Genomic DNA, 14,939 nt, shown 5'->3' with positions numbered 1-14,939 from the left:
CTAGAACAAGGTTCCTAAGAATGAGCTTGAGTATTCATAGAACAAGAGACTACTGAGGCTGCAGTGGAAGGAATAGAGGGAAAGAGCATTATAGGAGGTTAGAGTCTTGACTGAGACCAGATGACACAAGCTAGGAGTTTGAAAATATGTGGTACCTCAAGACAGATGCAATTCTTGAGTACTGAGGGAGCTGGTGAGGTGCAAGCGGGAGTGGATGCCAAGGATCCTAGCACATGTGTTAAACAGATGGGTTTAAATTGTGGCAAAGTGTTATCTTTCAGAAAGTCATAAATCACTGCTTAGTTTTTGGTTTCCTTTTCACCAGGGATGCTACTTTTTAAGTCATGGTTCTTATTCATGCCTTTAGTTACCCTTTTTAGAAATTAGTACAAGCCAAACATCCTATGTTATGCATTCTTGCTCATACGTGTTCATAAAATACGGTGGAAATGGAAAGGAAACACTCAGTTAATGCTTTTTTTTCTTTCTGAATTTGTGCAGGCTTTTGGAATTTCATGTTTCCTAGTTTAGTCAGTGCAGTGACCTAAAAGCAAAACAAGGTTGATTACCCAATCTTTCATTTCCACTTTTTCATTTCCCTGTGTTTTAGAAAGCAAGTGACTAAGGAAGGCAGTGTACTCAAGGGTGCCTAACTTCCACATTTTTAAGAGCGAACTTATGTATCTTTGCATCAGTCTTCTAATTAACTCCCTACCAATAGGATGAGTTTTCATTTGTCATTTATAACCTTTTGTGATCTTTTTAGTGAAACTAATCATTTCTTCCATATCATCAACTTTTTAAAAATTGTTTGAAATTCATCGACGAGACTCCCTTTGTATTATTTCCTGTTCTTCACTAAACATGTAGTGATGACAAGGATCTATTTTAAGTTTCTCTGTAGTAGACTTTATGATAGTTCTTTTGCTGACCCTACAGGCAAAGGACTTAGAGGCAGTTCCTCTTTTTCCCTAGTAATGACGGCTTGCTTAAGCCGTTGTTAGAATATTTACAGGTAGTCGCCCACTTACAAATGGTTCCGTTTCAGACATTTATACTTAATCTGAACTTTGAAATTTGAACTGTATTTCCCCCCTGAAAAAATTTGCAAATGGTTTCTAGGCTACCCTTTAAAGACCTATGTAAGCCTCTGTGTGTTCGGTCACTCAGCTCTGTCTGACTCTTTGCGACCCTATGGACTGTAGCCTGCCAGGGCCCTCTGTCTATGGGATTCTCCAGGCAAGAATACTGGAGTGGGTTGCCGTGCCTTCCTCTGGGGGATCTTCCCAACCCTGGGGTTGAACCCGTGTCTCCTACATTACAGAATTCTTTACCACTGAGCCACCAGGGAAGCCCCATGTAACACAGTGTAGCTGAAATACCACACATTTATGATGAAAAATATTAGAATCACACTTCAGATGTACATTAGTCCCACTGTGTGACATTTAAATAGAATTTGGAGGTAAATCATTTGGGTTCAATGATACCTTGGTTTGTGGTGAGACAATGAATAATGGTGCCATGAAGGTGTTCCCATTAAGGTGATGGAGAGAGCAGTTGGGAATGCTTCTGCAGGAAGCCCGTCCATCTCCTGCATGGCAGGGACCAGCCATCTGGATGTAAGACATTCCTAAGTCAGATGTTTGCTTATCAGGAGTACCTGTATGCTCTTACTAGTTAGAGCAAGTGAAACATTCATTTAAAATAATCTTAAGTGAGGAATTGAAAAGTTTGTGTGTTTTGAATTCCTGAGCAGATGTTAATGTTGGTGAATGCTTTTCTGATACATTTACAGATGACATATTTCATTTTTAGTGATCATATTTGTGTGTTTATTTTTCCCTCATTTTTGGATTTTTTAAAATCTGTGTGTGTTTGGTTTTATTCCTAAAATTATTGATGCTCCTTAGTTTTCAAAGAAAGGAATTTAATTTACTTAACTAAAAACAAAACAAAACAGTACTTAAATGTTAATAGTTGAAACAAATTTAAGTCTAGACTTTTTAAAATTCTTTGCTAGGCGTAATTTATTTTTTATTTTAAGAGATTTTTATTGTAGCAAAATTTTTGACTGTTTGTTAACTTATATTCATATGAGTATTGTATAATTCCTGGCAAAGTGGTAGTTTGGAAAGTTACATATAGAATATAGGAGAACGTGTGCTGTGAGTTTCTAACTCTATTTAGTGTTTATTCAGTTATTCGTTTAGTTCAGATACATTTCTCAGCTTTCACAGCTGCTTTTTTCCCATCTAAAAAAAAGAGGCTGATGAAACTTGCTTCCGTCATAGAGTTGCTAAAGTTAATAGTAAGATTGATTGGCATTGTATGACAGCCCATAATACTACAGAGATGCGCTATCAGAAGATCATGCATAGGGAAAACTTTCATTCCTTTTATTTCTTTTACTTGAACTCTCCTTTTCATAGCCAAATTTCTCAAAAGAATAAGCTGCATTCATCAGCTTCACTTTTAATCTTTCATTTTTGTCAAAAATCATCAGTAGTATTAAGCATTGATATTGTTATGACTATGTAAATGTTCTTCAGTATGAGTCAGGTAATCATACTATGAGTGTATTTTCTTTCTTGAACACCTTTCTACCCCCCACTTCGGAATGCTCTATTTTTCTCTTTGCTTTGTTTGCTGATGTTTCTTTCCCAAACATTTCAGTAGAACTGTAAAATTCTTCTCAGTGTAGTAAACACTTCCATCAAATCCACTTTTAAAACCCTTTCCTTGTTTCTTGGAGGTATTCTCTGGGTGCCTTTTGTCTTCCTGTTCTAATCTGGACTGTTTGCTCCTTAGGCCTGCTGAAAAGCTTTCATTCCGTCTGTTTCTTTCCTCATCATCCTGGGAGTCTCTTTTACTCCTTTATGTTTTGGATCATGTTTCCTGGTTCCTGTGTTTTCTTCCTTTTTGATTTATTCTCTTGTTTTGGTACAGCACATCCTCTCCCACCCACCTCCTATTTCCACTCACCCCCAGCCACCCAGTACGAAATCTTCTTAGTCTAGGCAGCTCTTACAACATCTATGAAGTTTTTACTCTCCTTTCAATTCCCTATTTGGATTGACCTCACCTTTGTGCCTCCATAGCAATCTTTGTCATGGCCTTCATACATCATACTTTTCAAGCACCTACTGTACATGTCAGGCGCTGTGTTCAGCAGGAGGGAGTCCAAGAGAGTAAGGTTCTTGTTCCCAAGAAAATTCTGAAAAATAGGAGCACCATGGTTCTCACTGGGGGGGCCATACTGCCCCCTAGTGGTTCTTTGAAAAATGGGAAATTTTTAGTTACAGCACTAATGGGAGGGCATAGCTGGCATTTTATAATCAGGGGCCAAGAATAATAAACATACTATAAGTCCAGCTCATCTTTAGAATATTCCACCAAACATTCATATATGAAAATCTGTTCATAGTTATTCAAGCCTGGGACCTAACTCCATTTTACATGCAACCCCAAACTACTTGGCACTTTTTACATTGTTACTGCTTGTGTAACAGATGGAAAACAGCTATTGTCCATCGGTGTGGGTTTATAGAAGAAAATTTTTTGTTAAGTTACATGTGTTACTCTGTGCTGAGTGACTGAACTGAAGACAACTCTTTAGAGTGTTGAAAAAGATTTCATTCATTATTATGTGTATGTATATATTGAGCTCTAATATACAGTGCACAGCTTGATGCATTTGTACACATATATACATATTAAAGCATGTAACTGCCACTTGGATCTAGATACTGTCTGCAGAGTTGGGAAACAGGATAAACCTATTTTTATGTTTTACTTTTTTTAATCTATATTTATTTTTTTAATTTATTCATTTTTTAATTGAAGGATAATTGCTTACAGAATTTTGTTGTTTTTTGTCAAACCTCAACCTGAATCAGCCATAAGTATACATATCCCTTTCCTCTTGAACCTCCTCCCTCCCATCTCCCTCCCCATCCCACCCCTCTAGATTGATACAGAGCCCCTGTTTGTTTCCTGAGACATACAGCAAATTCCCATTGACTATCTATTTTACATAGGGTAATGTAAGTTTCCATGTTACTTTCTCCATATCTCTCACCCTCTCTTCCCCTCTCTCCATGTACATAAGTCTGTTCTTTGTTTCTCCACTGCTGCCCTGCAAATAAATTCTTCAGTAGTATCATTTTTCTAGATTCCATATATATACATTAATATGTGATATTTATCTTTCTATTTCTGACTTACTTCACTCTGTGTAACAGGCTTTAGGTTCATCCACCTCATTAGAATTGACTCAAATGTGTTCCTTTTTATGGCTGAGTAATATTCCATTGTGTATATGTACCACAATTTCTTCAACATAGGATAAACCTATTTTTAAATAGTACATTACATTTTCAAATACTATGCCCATTGTGTTTTCATATGTACAATAAATATAGTCACAGTGTCCAAAAATCTTGAAACATCAGGAAAATGTCCTATTTATTTCATTTTTTACATTTTAGCAGTTAGATCCATTGCTTTAAATTTTACTTGAAAAGGTAACTTGAAGTTGAAGAAGATATTGACTATATTATTTACAAATGTAACTAACACATATTTATCCTGCTTCCCAACTTTACAGACACTCTGTACCCAAAAAAGTTTCCTTACATCCCTTACTGGTCAATATTCTGCTGCTCTTAGAGGTAGCCACCATTCTGACTTAATCATCATGTATCTTCAAATAATCTCTCTCTGTTAATTTACATATGCAGGAAAGGTAAATTGAACTAAAAAGAAGTCTTTGCAACCAGAGTTGCATTTTATCAGTTTGATTATGAAATGTTTTACATCCATTTACAGCTTTCATACTCCCTTATTTCAAAAGATGAATTACTTAGAAATTTCCAACAACATTTTTACTTGCAGAAGATTTTGGTACAGTGTGTAGATCAAAGCTAATGGGAAATATGTAATGGAAGATTTGTCTTTTTAATAGAACTAGATGTTACTGAATTAATAGAAGCACACAAAATGTAGGAATTTCATTTTTATTAATAAAAATTATTTTTGAATACTTCCTATTATTGCCATACTGTATATTAAAAACTTTTTGTACAGTGATAAGAAATTATGTATTAGATTTTTAATTAGATTGCTTGTCTTTATTCTTACTCTGAATCTATCCACAAAGGTCAACCACATATCTTCTCTGTTGGGAGTCACTGAGTCGTGTCTGACTCTTTGCAGCTGCATGGACTGTAGCTCGCCAGGCTCTTCTGTCCATGGGATTCTCTAGGCAAGAGTACTGGAGTTGGTCGTCATTGTCTCCTCCAGGGGATCTTCCTGACCCAGGGATCAAACCCATGTCTCTTGCATCTCTTGCATTGGCAGGTGGATTCTTTACCACTCTGCCACCTGGGAAACTCCATCTTCTCTATAGTTCTCATATTTGTGTTTTTGTCTTATCCATTCTTTATTCTCCATCACCTTTCAACAGTATGACTGTATGATCTCTGAATTCTTTTTAAGTAGATATAATTACTGAATGTAATCTGAATTATGGTGGAATTTCAAAGTAGGAAATAATGTTTTCTATTGGCTTTAATCCCTACACTTTCCAATGTTTTAATGCAGGGAATTATTTTGACTGACACTTTTAATAAAGCCATCTCATTTGTAGATATATTGTGCTTCCTAATTTTCACCATTTCAACATCCTGTACTTTGTCTTGGTATATTATCCACACTCTTTTAAGATTATTTCCTCCCCCCTTGTCATATTCAAATACATAGAGAATGTTATTTCACTGGTCTTCTGTATTCTATATAGAATAACCTCTGATTTTCTTGTTAAGTAAAGGTGAAGAGTCCTCACAGATTATTGTCCAGATAGCATCTGCATGTCTTTTATGACTTGGTATTAGATTAAAAAGCTTAAAATATTGTTTGGTGGTTTCTTTGCAGCCCCTCGGATGGAAAACTTGAGATGCAGAGGAGAAACAGTAGCTAAGGAGATCAGTGAAGCCATGAAGGTAACTACTACTAAATTATAAGTGAATAACATTTGTAGCTAGGTATTTGCTTTTAGCATTCATATGTGTCTCAGTCTGTTGTAATAGGAATTCTCAGTAGTCTTTTAAATAGATCTGTAATTAAGTTATTAAATGACTGTAACATTCAGAATAATTACATTTTTTAGGTACCTACTGTGTGCCAGTGTTATACCTGGCTTCTTTAAAGGTTGGGCTTCCCTGGTGACCCAGACAGTAAAGAATCTGCCTGCAATGCAGGAGACCTGGGTTCGATCCCTGAATTGGGAAGATCCCCTGGAGAAGGGAACGGCTAGCCACTGCAGTATTTTTGCTTGGAGAATTCCATGGATGGAGGAGCCTGGCAGGCTACAGTCCATGGGGTTGTAAAGAGTAGGACACGACTGAGTGACTAATACTTTGACTTAACTTTCTTTAAAGGTTGGTTATATTTTTTGAGTTCTGAGAGTTAGAAATCCATCAAACAATTTTGATAATACTACTAACATTTAGTCAGCATTTAGTATGGATTAGACCCCGTCTAACTGTTTTACATATATTATATTACCCCCTTTAATCCTTACGCTGTTCCTCTGAGAGAAGTACTGCTACTTCCTTGTTTTACAGATAAGGAAACTAGAGGGGCTAAGTAGATTTCCCAGATAAATAATTGTGTCAGGATTTAAACCCTGGATGTTTAGCTCCAGAACATGTACTCTTAACCACTGTATTATACTGTATTGATGCAAATAATCAGTAAATAATATATAATAGGAATAGCAGAAGAGGTTTATTAGAGCCAAACTGAGAACTATAGCCCAGGAAAGAGCTTCTCAGTAGCTTTGATGGGACTGCTCCAAAGGGGTAGAGGAGGATCCAGTATATATGAATTTTTCGGCTGGGAAAAAAATGTTGTCAAGATTGCAACGTGGTGAAAGATTAGTGCTAAGCACAAAGAACAGATATCTCAAGTTAATGATTTTAGTGTTTTTTCCATGTATGGAAAGATGCAAGAATCTGGGGTCATTGAAATCTGTCCTTAAATGTGCATCTTAACTCTCTGGGAGCCTGTGTATCCAAAGCACAGAATGCTGCTTCTTGGCTTTCCCGTCCTGATTCCCCTCGGGGCTCCCAGTCTTGGGTGACTGCAGGGGGGTGGCGCCTTAGCCCTTTGTGTAACTGCATGATGAGCACATTCTTTTCTTTACTGGTGACAGCAGAAGTACAAGGTACGTTTGACAGGCCATAAGACAGGCTGCTTGAGTTAGCATACAGTTCAAACTAAATCCTGTATAAACCAGAGTGACTTCCCCTTACCTCAGTATGTGAAAGTTTCTTCCATCAACTGTATATCCAACTTGGAGTTTTAATATTATTATAATAAAATTGTCTATGTTCTTGACATGTATTTTGCTCAAATAAAAAACATTTGGATTTCTAGTACATGAAAATTATTTTTAAATTCCTTCAGAATCTCCTCTGTCTTGATTACTTTCTGTAACCTTCTTTTGTGATGTGTATTGATCCCATGATTTTCTGGTACTCACACTTCTCTCACAGCATGCTCTTAATCAGGCGTTGGTGAACTGTGGTGGGCCAGGTTAAAACCCAGCCTGCCACCTTTTTTTTTGTAAATAAAATTGTTTTGGAACTGAGCCATGTACTTTAATTTACTTATTGTTTATGGCCTCTTTGGGGTTCTCAGATGGGGCGGTGGTAAAGAATCTGCCTGCCAATGCAGGAGACACGGATTCAATCCCTGGGTCTGGCAGATCCCTAGAGTAGGAAATGGCAACTCATTCCAGTGTTTTTGCCTGGAAAGTTCCATGGACAGAGAAGCCTGGTGGGCTTCAGTCCAAGGGGTCGCAAAGAGTGGGATGTGACTGAGCATGCATGCATGCATGGCCTCTTAACACTACAACGGGAAAGTTGAATAATTGTGACAAATGTAAAGGCCCTCACAGCCTAAAATGTTTATTCTATAGGCCTTTATAGGAAAAATGCACTGATGCCTCCTCTAAGATTTCTAAGATACGTACTATCCTAAAATATGGAATTCCAGACATTAGATTTTTTAACTCTGAAATTCTGTTATCTCCTGTGTGTGTGTGTTTTAATCTTTTCTCCTCGCTGTGAGGCATTGTGGGATCTTAGTTCCCCTACTAGGGATTGAACCTGCACCTCTTGCATTGGAAGGACAAAGTCTTAACCGTTGAACTGCCAGGGAAGTCCCTGTTACCTCCTGTTTTACTAGTTTTATTTTACTACCAGGCATTATAAAATAGGAATAGAATATATCTTTTTAGCTTTAGCTTTTTGTTAAAATTCCTCAACTAAAATTGGTATTTTAAAGTAATGTCGATTATCTGTGACCTAAAAAATTAGGTTTTGGAAAAGGGCTTGACCTGAAGAGTTTAAATACTTGAGTGTTGTACTTATCTCTGTGTTTGTGTTTCAGCCTGAGATTAATGTTAAGTATTACTGTTGTTTGTTTTTTAAGTCCTTACCTGCATTAATTGAACAAGGAGATGGATTTTCCCAAGTTTTAAAGATGCAGCCTCTCATCCAGCTCCAGAGAGTCCACCAGGAGGTCTTCTCCGGTTGCTGTAGGAAACCAGATGTTAAACCCGAGAGCTTAATAGCACAAATAGAAACCACACCGGCAGAGACTTCTACTAGGACAACTACTGACTTGGTACTGAGAAGAAAGCAAACTAAAGACTGCCCCCAGAGAAAATGGTATCCATTGCGGCCAAAGAGAATTAACCTTGATACATAAGCCCTTTTGGTTCATCTTAAGAGGTGAAATTAGGCACTGTCAACATTTAGATTACAGCCTAATGCCTGGACAGGACTTTGTTTGCAGATAACTAGTGATTCCTTAATACAAATAGAATGGCGCTATGCTGGGGTATGATGTAGTATTTTATCTGTAGTCCATGAAAAGCATGTTGTTTGAATATTGGCACAAAGCCTGTCAACAGTCATTAAGAGTGCAAACTTTTACTGTCCTTAAATACCATCAGCACTTGGCTGCCTTACAGCTTTTGTGGAATTTCAGAAGTAACATATTCCACTGGGTTTCCCAGATACACATCTTTGTTTAAAAAAGAGCTGTAGCAGTTATCTTTATTTAAGGGCTGAAAGTCATCGTCATTTCTGCACAGTAGCAGATGCAGCTGTTTTCTTGGGTACCTCCCCCAGTGCAGTTGCTTTATCAAATTAACATGCAGATGACAAGACTGGCTTTGACTTTGTTACTCTAAGTTCCACTAATTTGAATTTGTGGGATTAATTTTAGAATTTTTTTGGTTTTGTTTTGTAAGACAAAGAAGATGATTATTTGTGTAAGAATTTCTCTTAGAAATAAAACTTGCCATGTAGCTGGTGTTTCTTACCCACACTTTTGTTTTCCATAGATTAACTTTTAAATATAAGTTGACTTGGAATGAATAATTTCTTTTCAGGATTTCTCATTATTTTTTGTAGATGAATCCAGTTCAAAAATATATATCAGATTAATACATTAAACAAATTGTCACTGTGGAAGAAATACAGATGCAATCATATTGAACTATTTTACATTTGAGAGTATTTACATATCAAGTATATAATCATTGGTACAAAGAAGTCTGAGAAAGCAGTATTGCCTATACTGCTGAACATTTAAGTAGAGTTTCTCTAGCTCTTATTGTTTCTCTTACTCACATTAACACAATGTAGGCATGGCCATATAATTTGCCAGCTGTTTTCTTACAAACGATTGTATACCTTCATGCCTTTACAGAGGAATTTACTAATCACGAGGTTGGAAAATAATGTACTTCTCTTGTTCATTTTGTCTTAATAATCATGAACGAGAAAGTCTGTCTCAGTGAAGAAAACAGCTACTTTATTGCATCCTGAATTTGAGTGTTACAACTTGAGATCTGTATATTTGTATACAATAATGTATTTTTATTAAAATGTACAAAGACTACAGCCTTGATCCTGTGTATCTTTAAGACTTGTCTCAGGCCTTCTGGAGCTCAGCTTTAGTTGGATGGTAGGTCAACACCTTGCACATAACTAAATTTCACTGTAAAACTGTTTGGAGTCTACAGAATATTGCTATACTAATGTCACACTTTTTCATAATACCAGTACAAAAGTCTGTATGAATAGTTTCACTCAAAAGCATGCAAGCAAAAGCATTATTGTTAATTCTTCTAGATTAGATAACTGAATTGTGTTTCTGTAAAAAAAAAAAAGTCTCCTTTTTAAGAAATTCATATTGAAATACATAGAGTTCAATAACTTGATGTCTTAGGTTTGCTTGCAATTATGTTAGCCAAGAAAAAAGGAGAGGAATAGATGAAGTGAGTATGGCAAAAATCTTGATAATGTTGGATCTGTGTGAAGCTATAATCTTTCTACTTCTGGGTCTGGAAATTTTTATAATTAAAAAGTTTCTTCTTTTTAAAGCCCTCAGACAAACAGCTGAAACTTGAAATCTTTTAGAGAGCTCGAAGTATTACTCCACAGTTACAGCAGAGTTCCAAATGAAATACCGTTAGGAAAGAAAATATGTTAGCATTGTTAACTAAGGTAAACATGGCTGATATCAGTAATTTATTGATAAGTATTTTTTTTAATTGATAAGTATTTTTAAGAAAAATTGAGGGACTTCCCTGGTGGTCCAGTGGCTAAGACTCGAGTACTCCCAGTGTAGGGGGCCCAGGTTTGATCCCTGGTCAGGGAGCTAGATCCCATATACCACAACTAAAAAGATCCACCATGCTGCAATTAAGACCTGGTACAGCCAAATACATATTTTTTAAAAAAAGAAGAGAAATTGAATTTCTTCATAGACTGAGAATTAGCTTGCTCAGGTGATGAAAAGTCAAAAAGTCTGTAGTTGCAAGGAATATTGAAGGAAAAAAATAGAATATCAAATAGTGACATACCTATGGTAAAAAGAAGGCTGGATTGGACGGAGTCTTAAAATTTCCTTTCAACAAAAACCACAGTCAGACAAACAAGCAAAACACAGGAAGGTCAAATCCAGTTTCAAGGGAGAGAGAATATTTAAAGCAGCTGGTTCCTGAAAACACTGAAAGGATATCTGTGTTTTCCAAACGTCGGGCATTAGAAACTGTATTAGTCAGCTTGAGTTGCTGTAACAGAATACCACAGACTGGGTGACCTAAACAACAGAAATTTAATTTCTCACAGTTCTGGAGATTTGAAGCCCACAATCAAGGCAAATTCAGTTTCTGTTCTTCATGCATGCATTGGTGGTTGGGGAGGTGTTGGTGTCTTTTCTCATAAGAACATGAATCCTGTTAGAAAGCTATACCTGTGACCGCATTTAACCTCAATTACCTCCTTAGAGGGCCTGTCTCCAAATACAGCCACACTTGGGGCGAGGTTATGGGCTTCCCTGGTGGCTCAGATGGTAAAGAATCCACCTGCAACGCAGGAGACTTGGGTTCAGTCTTTGGGTTGGGAAGATCCCCTGGAGAAGGGAATGGCTGCCCACTCCAGTATTCTGGCCTGGAGAATTTGTCCATGGGGTTGCAAAGAACCGGACATGATGGAGCGACTTTCACTTTAGAGCTTATGGATTTTGAGGGGACGCAAATGTTTGGTCCGTAACACTAGACAGCAGAAATCTTTTCCTAGACCTCTTTCCTTGGGCCTTCATGGCTTGGGCTGCATAGAGAACAAAGTCAATGAAATCAGACTTTTACTTTGCTTCAGAATGCAGCTATCTGTAAAACCGAGCTTGTCTGACTTCTGTTGAAGGCCTTTGTTTTCCCCCTATATACTTTCATTCATTCATTCATTAATCCACTCAACAGATACCTGGTAGTCACTACTTAGTTCAGAAGTCAGGTTCAGAGCATAGACTCTGAGCCAGATCACTTGGATTCAGATTTCTGCTCTACTGTTATTAAATAGAATTGAGCAGGATACTTAACTTCTCTGTACCACAGTGTTCTCATGTATAACATGGGGGTGACGGTAATACCAACCTTATAGTGTTGTGAGAAGTGAGTTCATAATATGAAGTCTTTAGTACTTGGCACATAGTATACATAGTGAGCGTTCCATAAGCATTATTAATACTTGGTTTGTCAAAAGAAGTGAAAACACTCATAGGATAAAACTTTAAGAGTCATATATTCTAGTGAGGAGAACAGTGATCATGCACTGCAGCAAATGCTACATAGGTGTATTTGGGGGAACTTTGGTGCGAAGCCATGGAAGTCTTTGTGGAGGAGGCAGCATTTGAGCAATCTTGACTATTTTAGGGAAATAATGAGGGAGGAAGATGGCCGGCAGTGAGAGAATTCAACAGGGCAGGTGGCTGTGAGGGAGCTCTGCACGGGAGGACTCCCAGCTAAGTCTCTGTGTGGGTCTTGTCTAAAGAGGCTTGCTACAGGCGAACCAGAAGAGAGAAGCAGGAGCAACTCTTAAGAATTTTGTCCTCCTTAGAATTGGTGGTGAGGCACCATTAATGTCAACACAGGAGGGGCCAGGAGGTGGAAAATCCATTGAATCCGTGGTCCCCGTTTTGTGTCATTTACCCCAAAATAGCAAGAACAAGAAAGAGTAACAGACTCATCTTTTGAGGAAGGTTGCCCCAAACCATAGCATATGAAGAAGGAAAGTGTATCGAGGAAAGAGAAATGAATTAACACATCAGAGGAATATCAAACCTACGTGTCTGCAGAGTGATACATTGATAAGAGAAACCCAGTTTTCCCCCGCCCCCCGGAATCACTTGACAGCTGAATGGAGGACACCACAGAGACTGAGGTGAGATGGAGGAGCCTGAAAATGAGGTGCTGACTTATCCCCTTCACTCACTGTTGGTAATTATGCAAAAGGAGTTTGTCTTCTGAAAAAACTGAAAGACCTGGAGAGAAGAGTGAAGCTCAGAACAAAAAATGGGCAGAGTGAAGTTCTGTACTGGAGTGCTAAGACTTGGAAGTTCCAGGATACCGGCAGCCTGGTTCACACATCTTAGCTGGGCCTTCTTTAGAAAACCCTCAGAGAAAAGAGCTCCAGACAATGATGCTTGGAGGTCCCAAGCCACATTTCCAGCTGACCAGTCCAATTGCTCCACTGTGGAGACATTTCGTCTCTTAAGACCCATTCACACAGGGCTTCAGGAACATTTTTGTATATATTTTACTCTCAAAAATGAAGAGAGTTCCCTTACAGTTCAGTGGTCGTGACTTGACACTTTTCACTGCCAAGACCTGGGTTTGATTCCTGGTCAGGGAACTAAGATCCCACAACCTGCACAGTGTGGAAAAAGAAAGAACAGGAAGTAACCCAAATATCCATCAATAGTAAAAAAACAAGCTGTGGCATATACACGTAATGAAATATTACACAGGAATTTTAAACTGAAATTACTGATAACATGTACAGTAAGTCCCCTACACATGAACAAGTTCCCTTCTGAGAGCATGCTAGAAAGTCCGATATGTTCATAAGACCAACAAAGTTAGCCTAGGCACCCAACTAATGCAATTGGTTATAAAGTACTATTCTGTAGTAGGTTCATAATAACTTTCATACCAAAAACACATAACAAACACAAAAAACAAAACATTTGAAGTCTTACAGTACAGTACCTAGAAAAGTCCAGCCATACAGTTTAAGAGCTGGGGTACGGGACTGGCATCAAAGGAACAGGCAAGACGTGTCCTAACTGGAGGAGGGAGAAGAGGTGGGGGACGGTGGAGCTGAAGGAGCCGTGACAGTAAGAGGTGGAGGGTGAACTTCAGTTTCACTCATACTTGACATTGATGGAACACATGTTTGCATCCTTGGAAGTTCGTATGTAGGGGACTTAACTGTAATGTGGATAAATCCCAAAGGCATTATATTGGATGAAAGAAGCCAGGCTCAGAAGAGTACATACCATGTGTGGAAATTACAGAAGAGGCAAAATGAATGTATGGTGGTTGCCTGTGGGGGGAGAGGAGATACTAACAGAATGGGCACAGGGAAGCTTTTTGGGTGACAGAAATGTTCCGTATATTGATCTTAGTGGTGCTTATATTGCTATATACATATGTAAAATTTCACTGAACTATGCACTTTACATTTCTCCATATTATTTTATATAAGTTTTATTTTAAAAAATAATAAGCACACAAGTGGAGATTGACCGCACATGTGAAGGAAGCCTCCAAATGCAGAGACCAGAAGACTGTAGTTCCCCCGAAGGCAGGAATCTTTGTTCTGATGTACCAAAACTAGTGCCTACAGAGCACATGGTTTTTCTCAGTGCATATTGGTTAACTGAAAACAAGAACTCAAAAACCAAAGGGAAATGAGGATCCCAAACAAACAAACAAAAACAGACAAATACAAGGCAGAGTTACAGAATAATTACTGCTCTCCCAGAGATGAGAAGATACTGTTTCCATTAAGAAAATTCCATTAAAGAATTTAGTAAACAAGAGTTCTCAAAAATTAACAGTTGAAGTGTAAAGGTCAAAATAAATTCAGGAGGAGGGCTGGAAGATAATATGAGTATTTCCCAAAAGTAAAACAAAAAGATTAGGAGATAGCAAATTAGGAAGAAAGAGTAAGAATAAAGAGAATAAATTTAGAGGGCTAATGTCTAGTTGATAGCCATTCCAGAAAGAAAGGGCAGAAAAAAACAAGGAGTCAAAATTATCAAAGAGATGATACAGTTACCATATGATCCAGCAGTTCAATTCTGAGGTCAAAACCTAAGAGAATGAAAGGCATGTCTTTGTAATAACATGTAGATGAATGTTTGTAGCAGCAAACTAAATGTCTATCAACTGACAAATGGATAAATAGAACATGGTATATCCAACTGATGGAACATTATCTGGCAATAAGAGGTACGGTACATGTTACAATGGGGATGAAACTTGAAAACATGCTAAGTGATAAATCACTCAT

The 14,939-nt window shown here is 37.7% G+C and overlaps 1 protein-coding gene across 1 annotated transcript in view; it reads left to right on the top strand.

Annotated features, from left to right (window-relative positions):
• NSL1 (NSL1 component of MIS12 kinetochore complex) overlaps positions 1-9,980 on the top strand; it is a 38,103-nt gene extending 28,123 nt beyond the window's left edge. Inside the window, exons 5-6 of the mRNA XM_020899822.2 lie at positions 5,935-6,002; positions 8,500-9,980. Of these exons, the coding sequence (XP_020755481.1) occupies positions 5,935-6,002; positions 8,500-8,778 (347 nt within the window). The 3' untranslated portion in view covers positions 8,779-9,980. The remainder of the gene's footprint in view (positions 1-5,934; positions 6,003-8,499) is intronic.
• Positions 9,981-14,939: the final 4,959 nt, after the last annotated feature.

The sequence above is a fragment of the Odocoileus virginianus genome, chromosome 11 (assembly GCF_023699985.2).
Source record: "Odocoileus virginianus isolate 20LAN1187 ecotype Illinois chromosome 11, Ovbor_1.2, whole genome shotgun sequence".
In the NCBI taxonomy this organism is placed as follows: Eukaryota; Metazoa; Chordata; class Mammalia; order Artiodactyla; family Cervidae; genus Odocoileus; species Odocoileus virginianus.
This window is presented reverse-complemented; position numbering and strand designations above follow the sequence as displayed.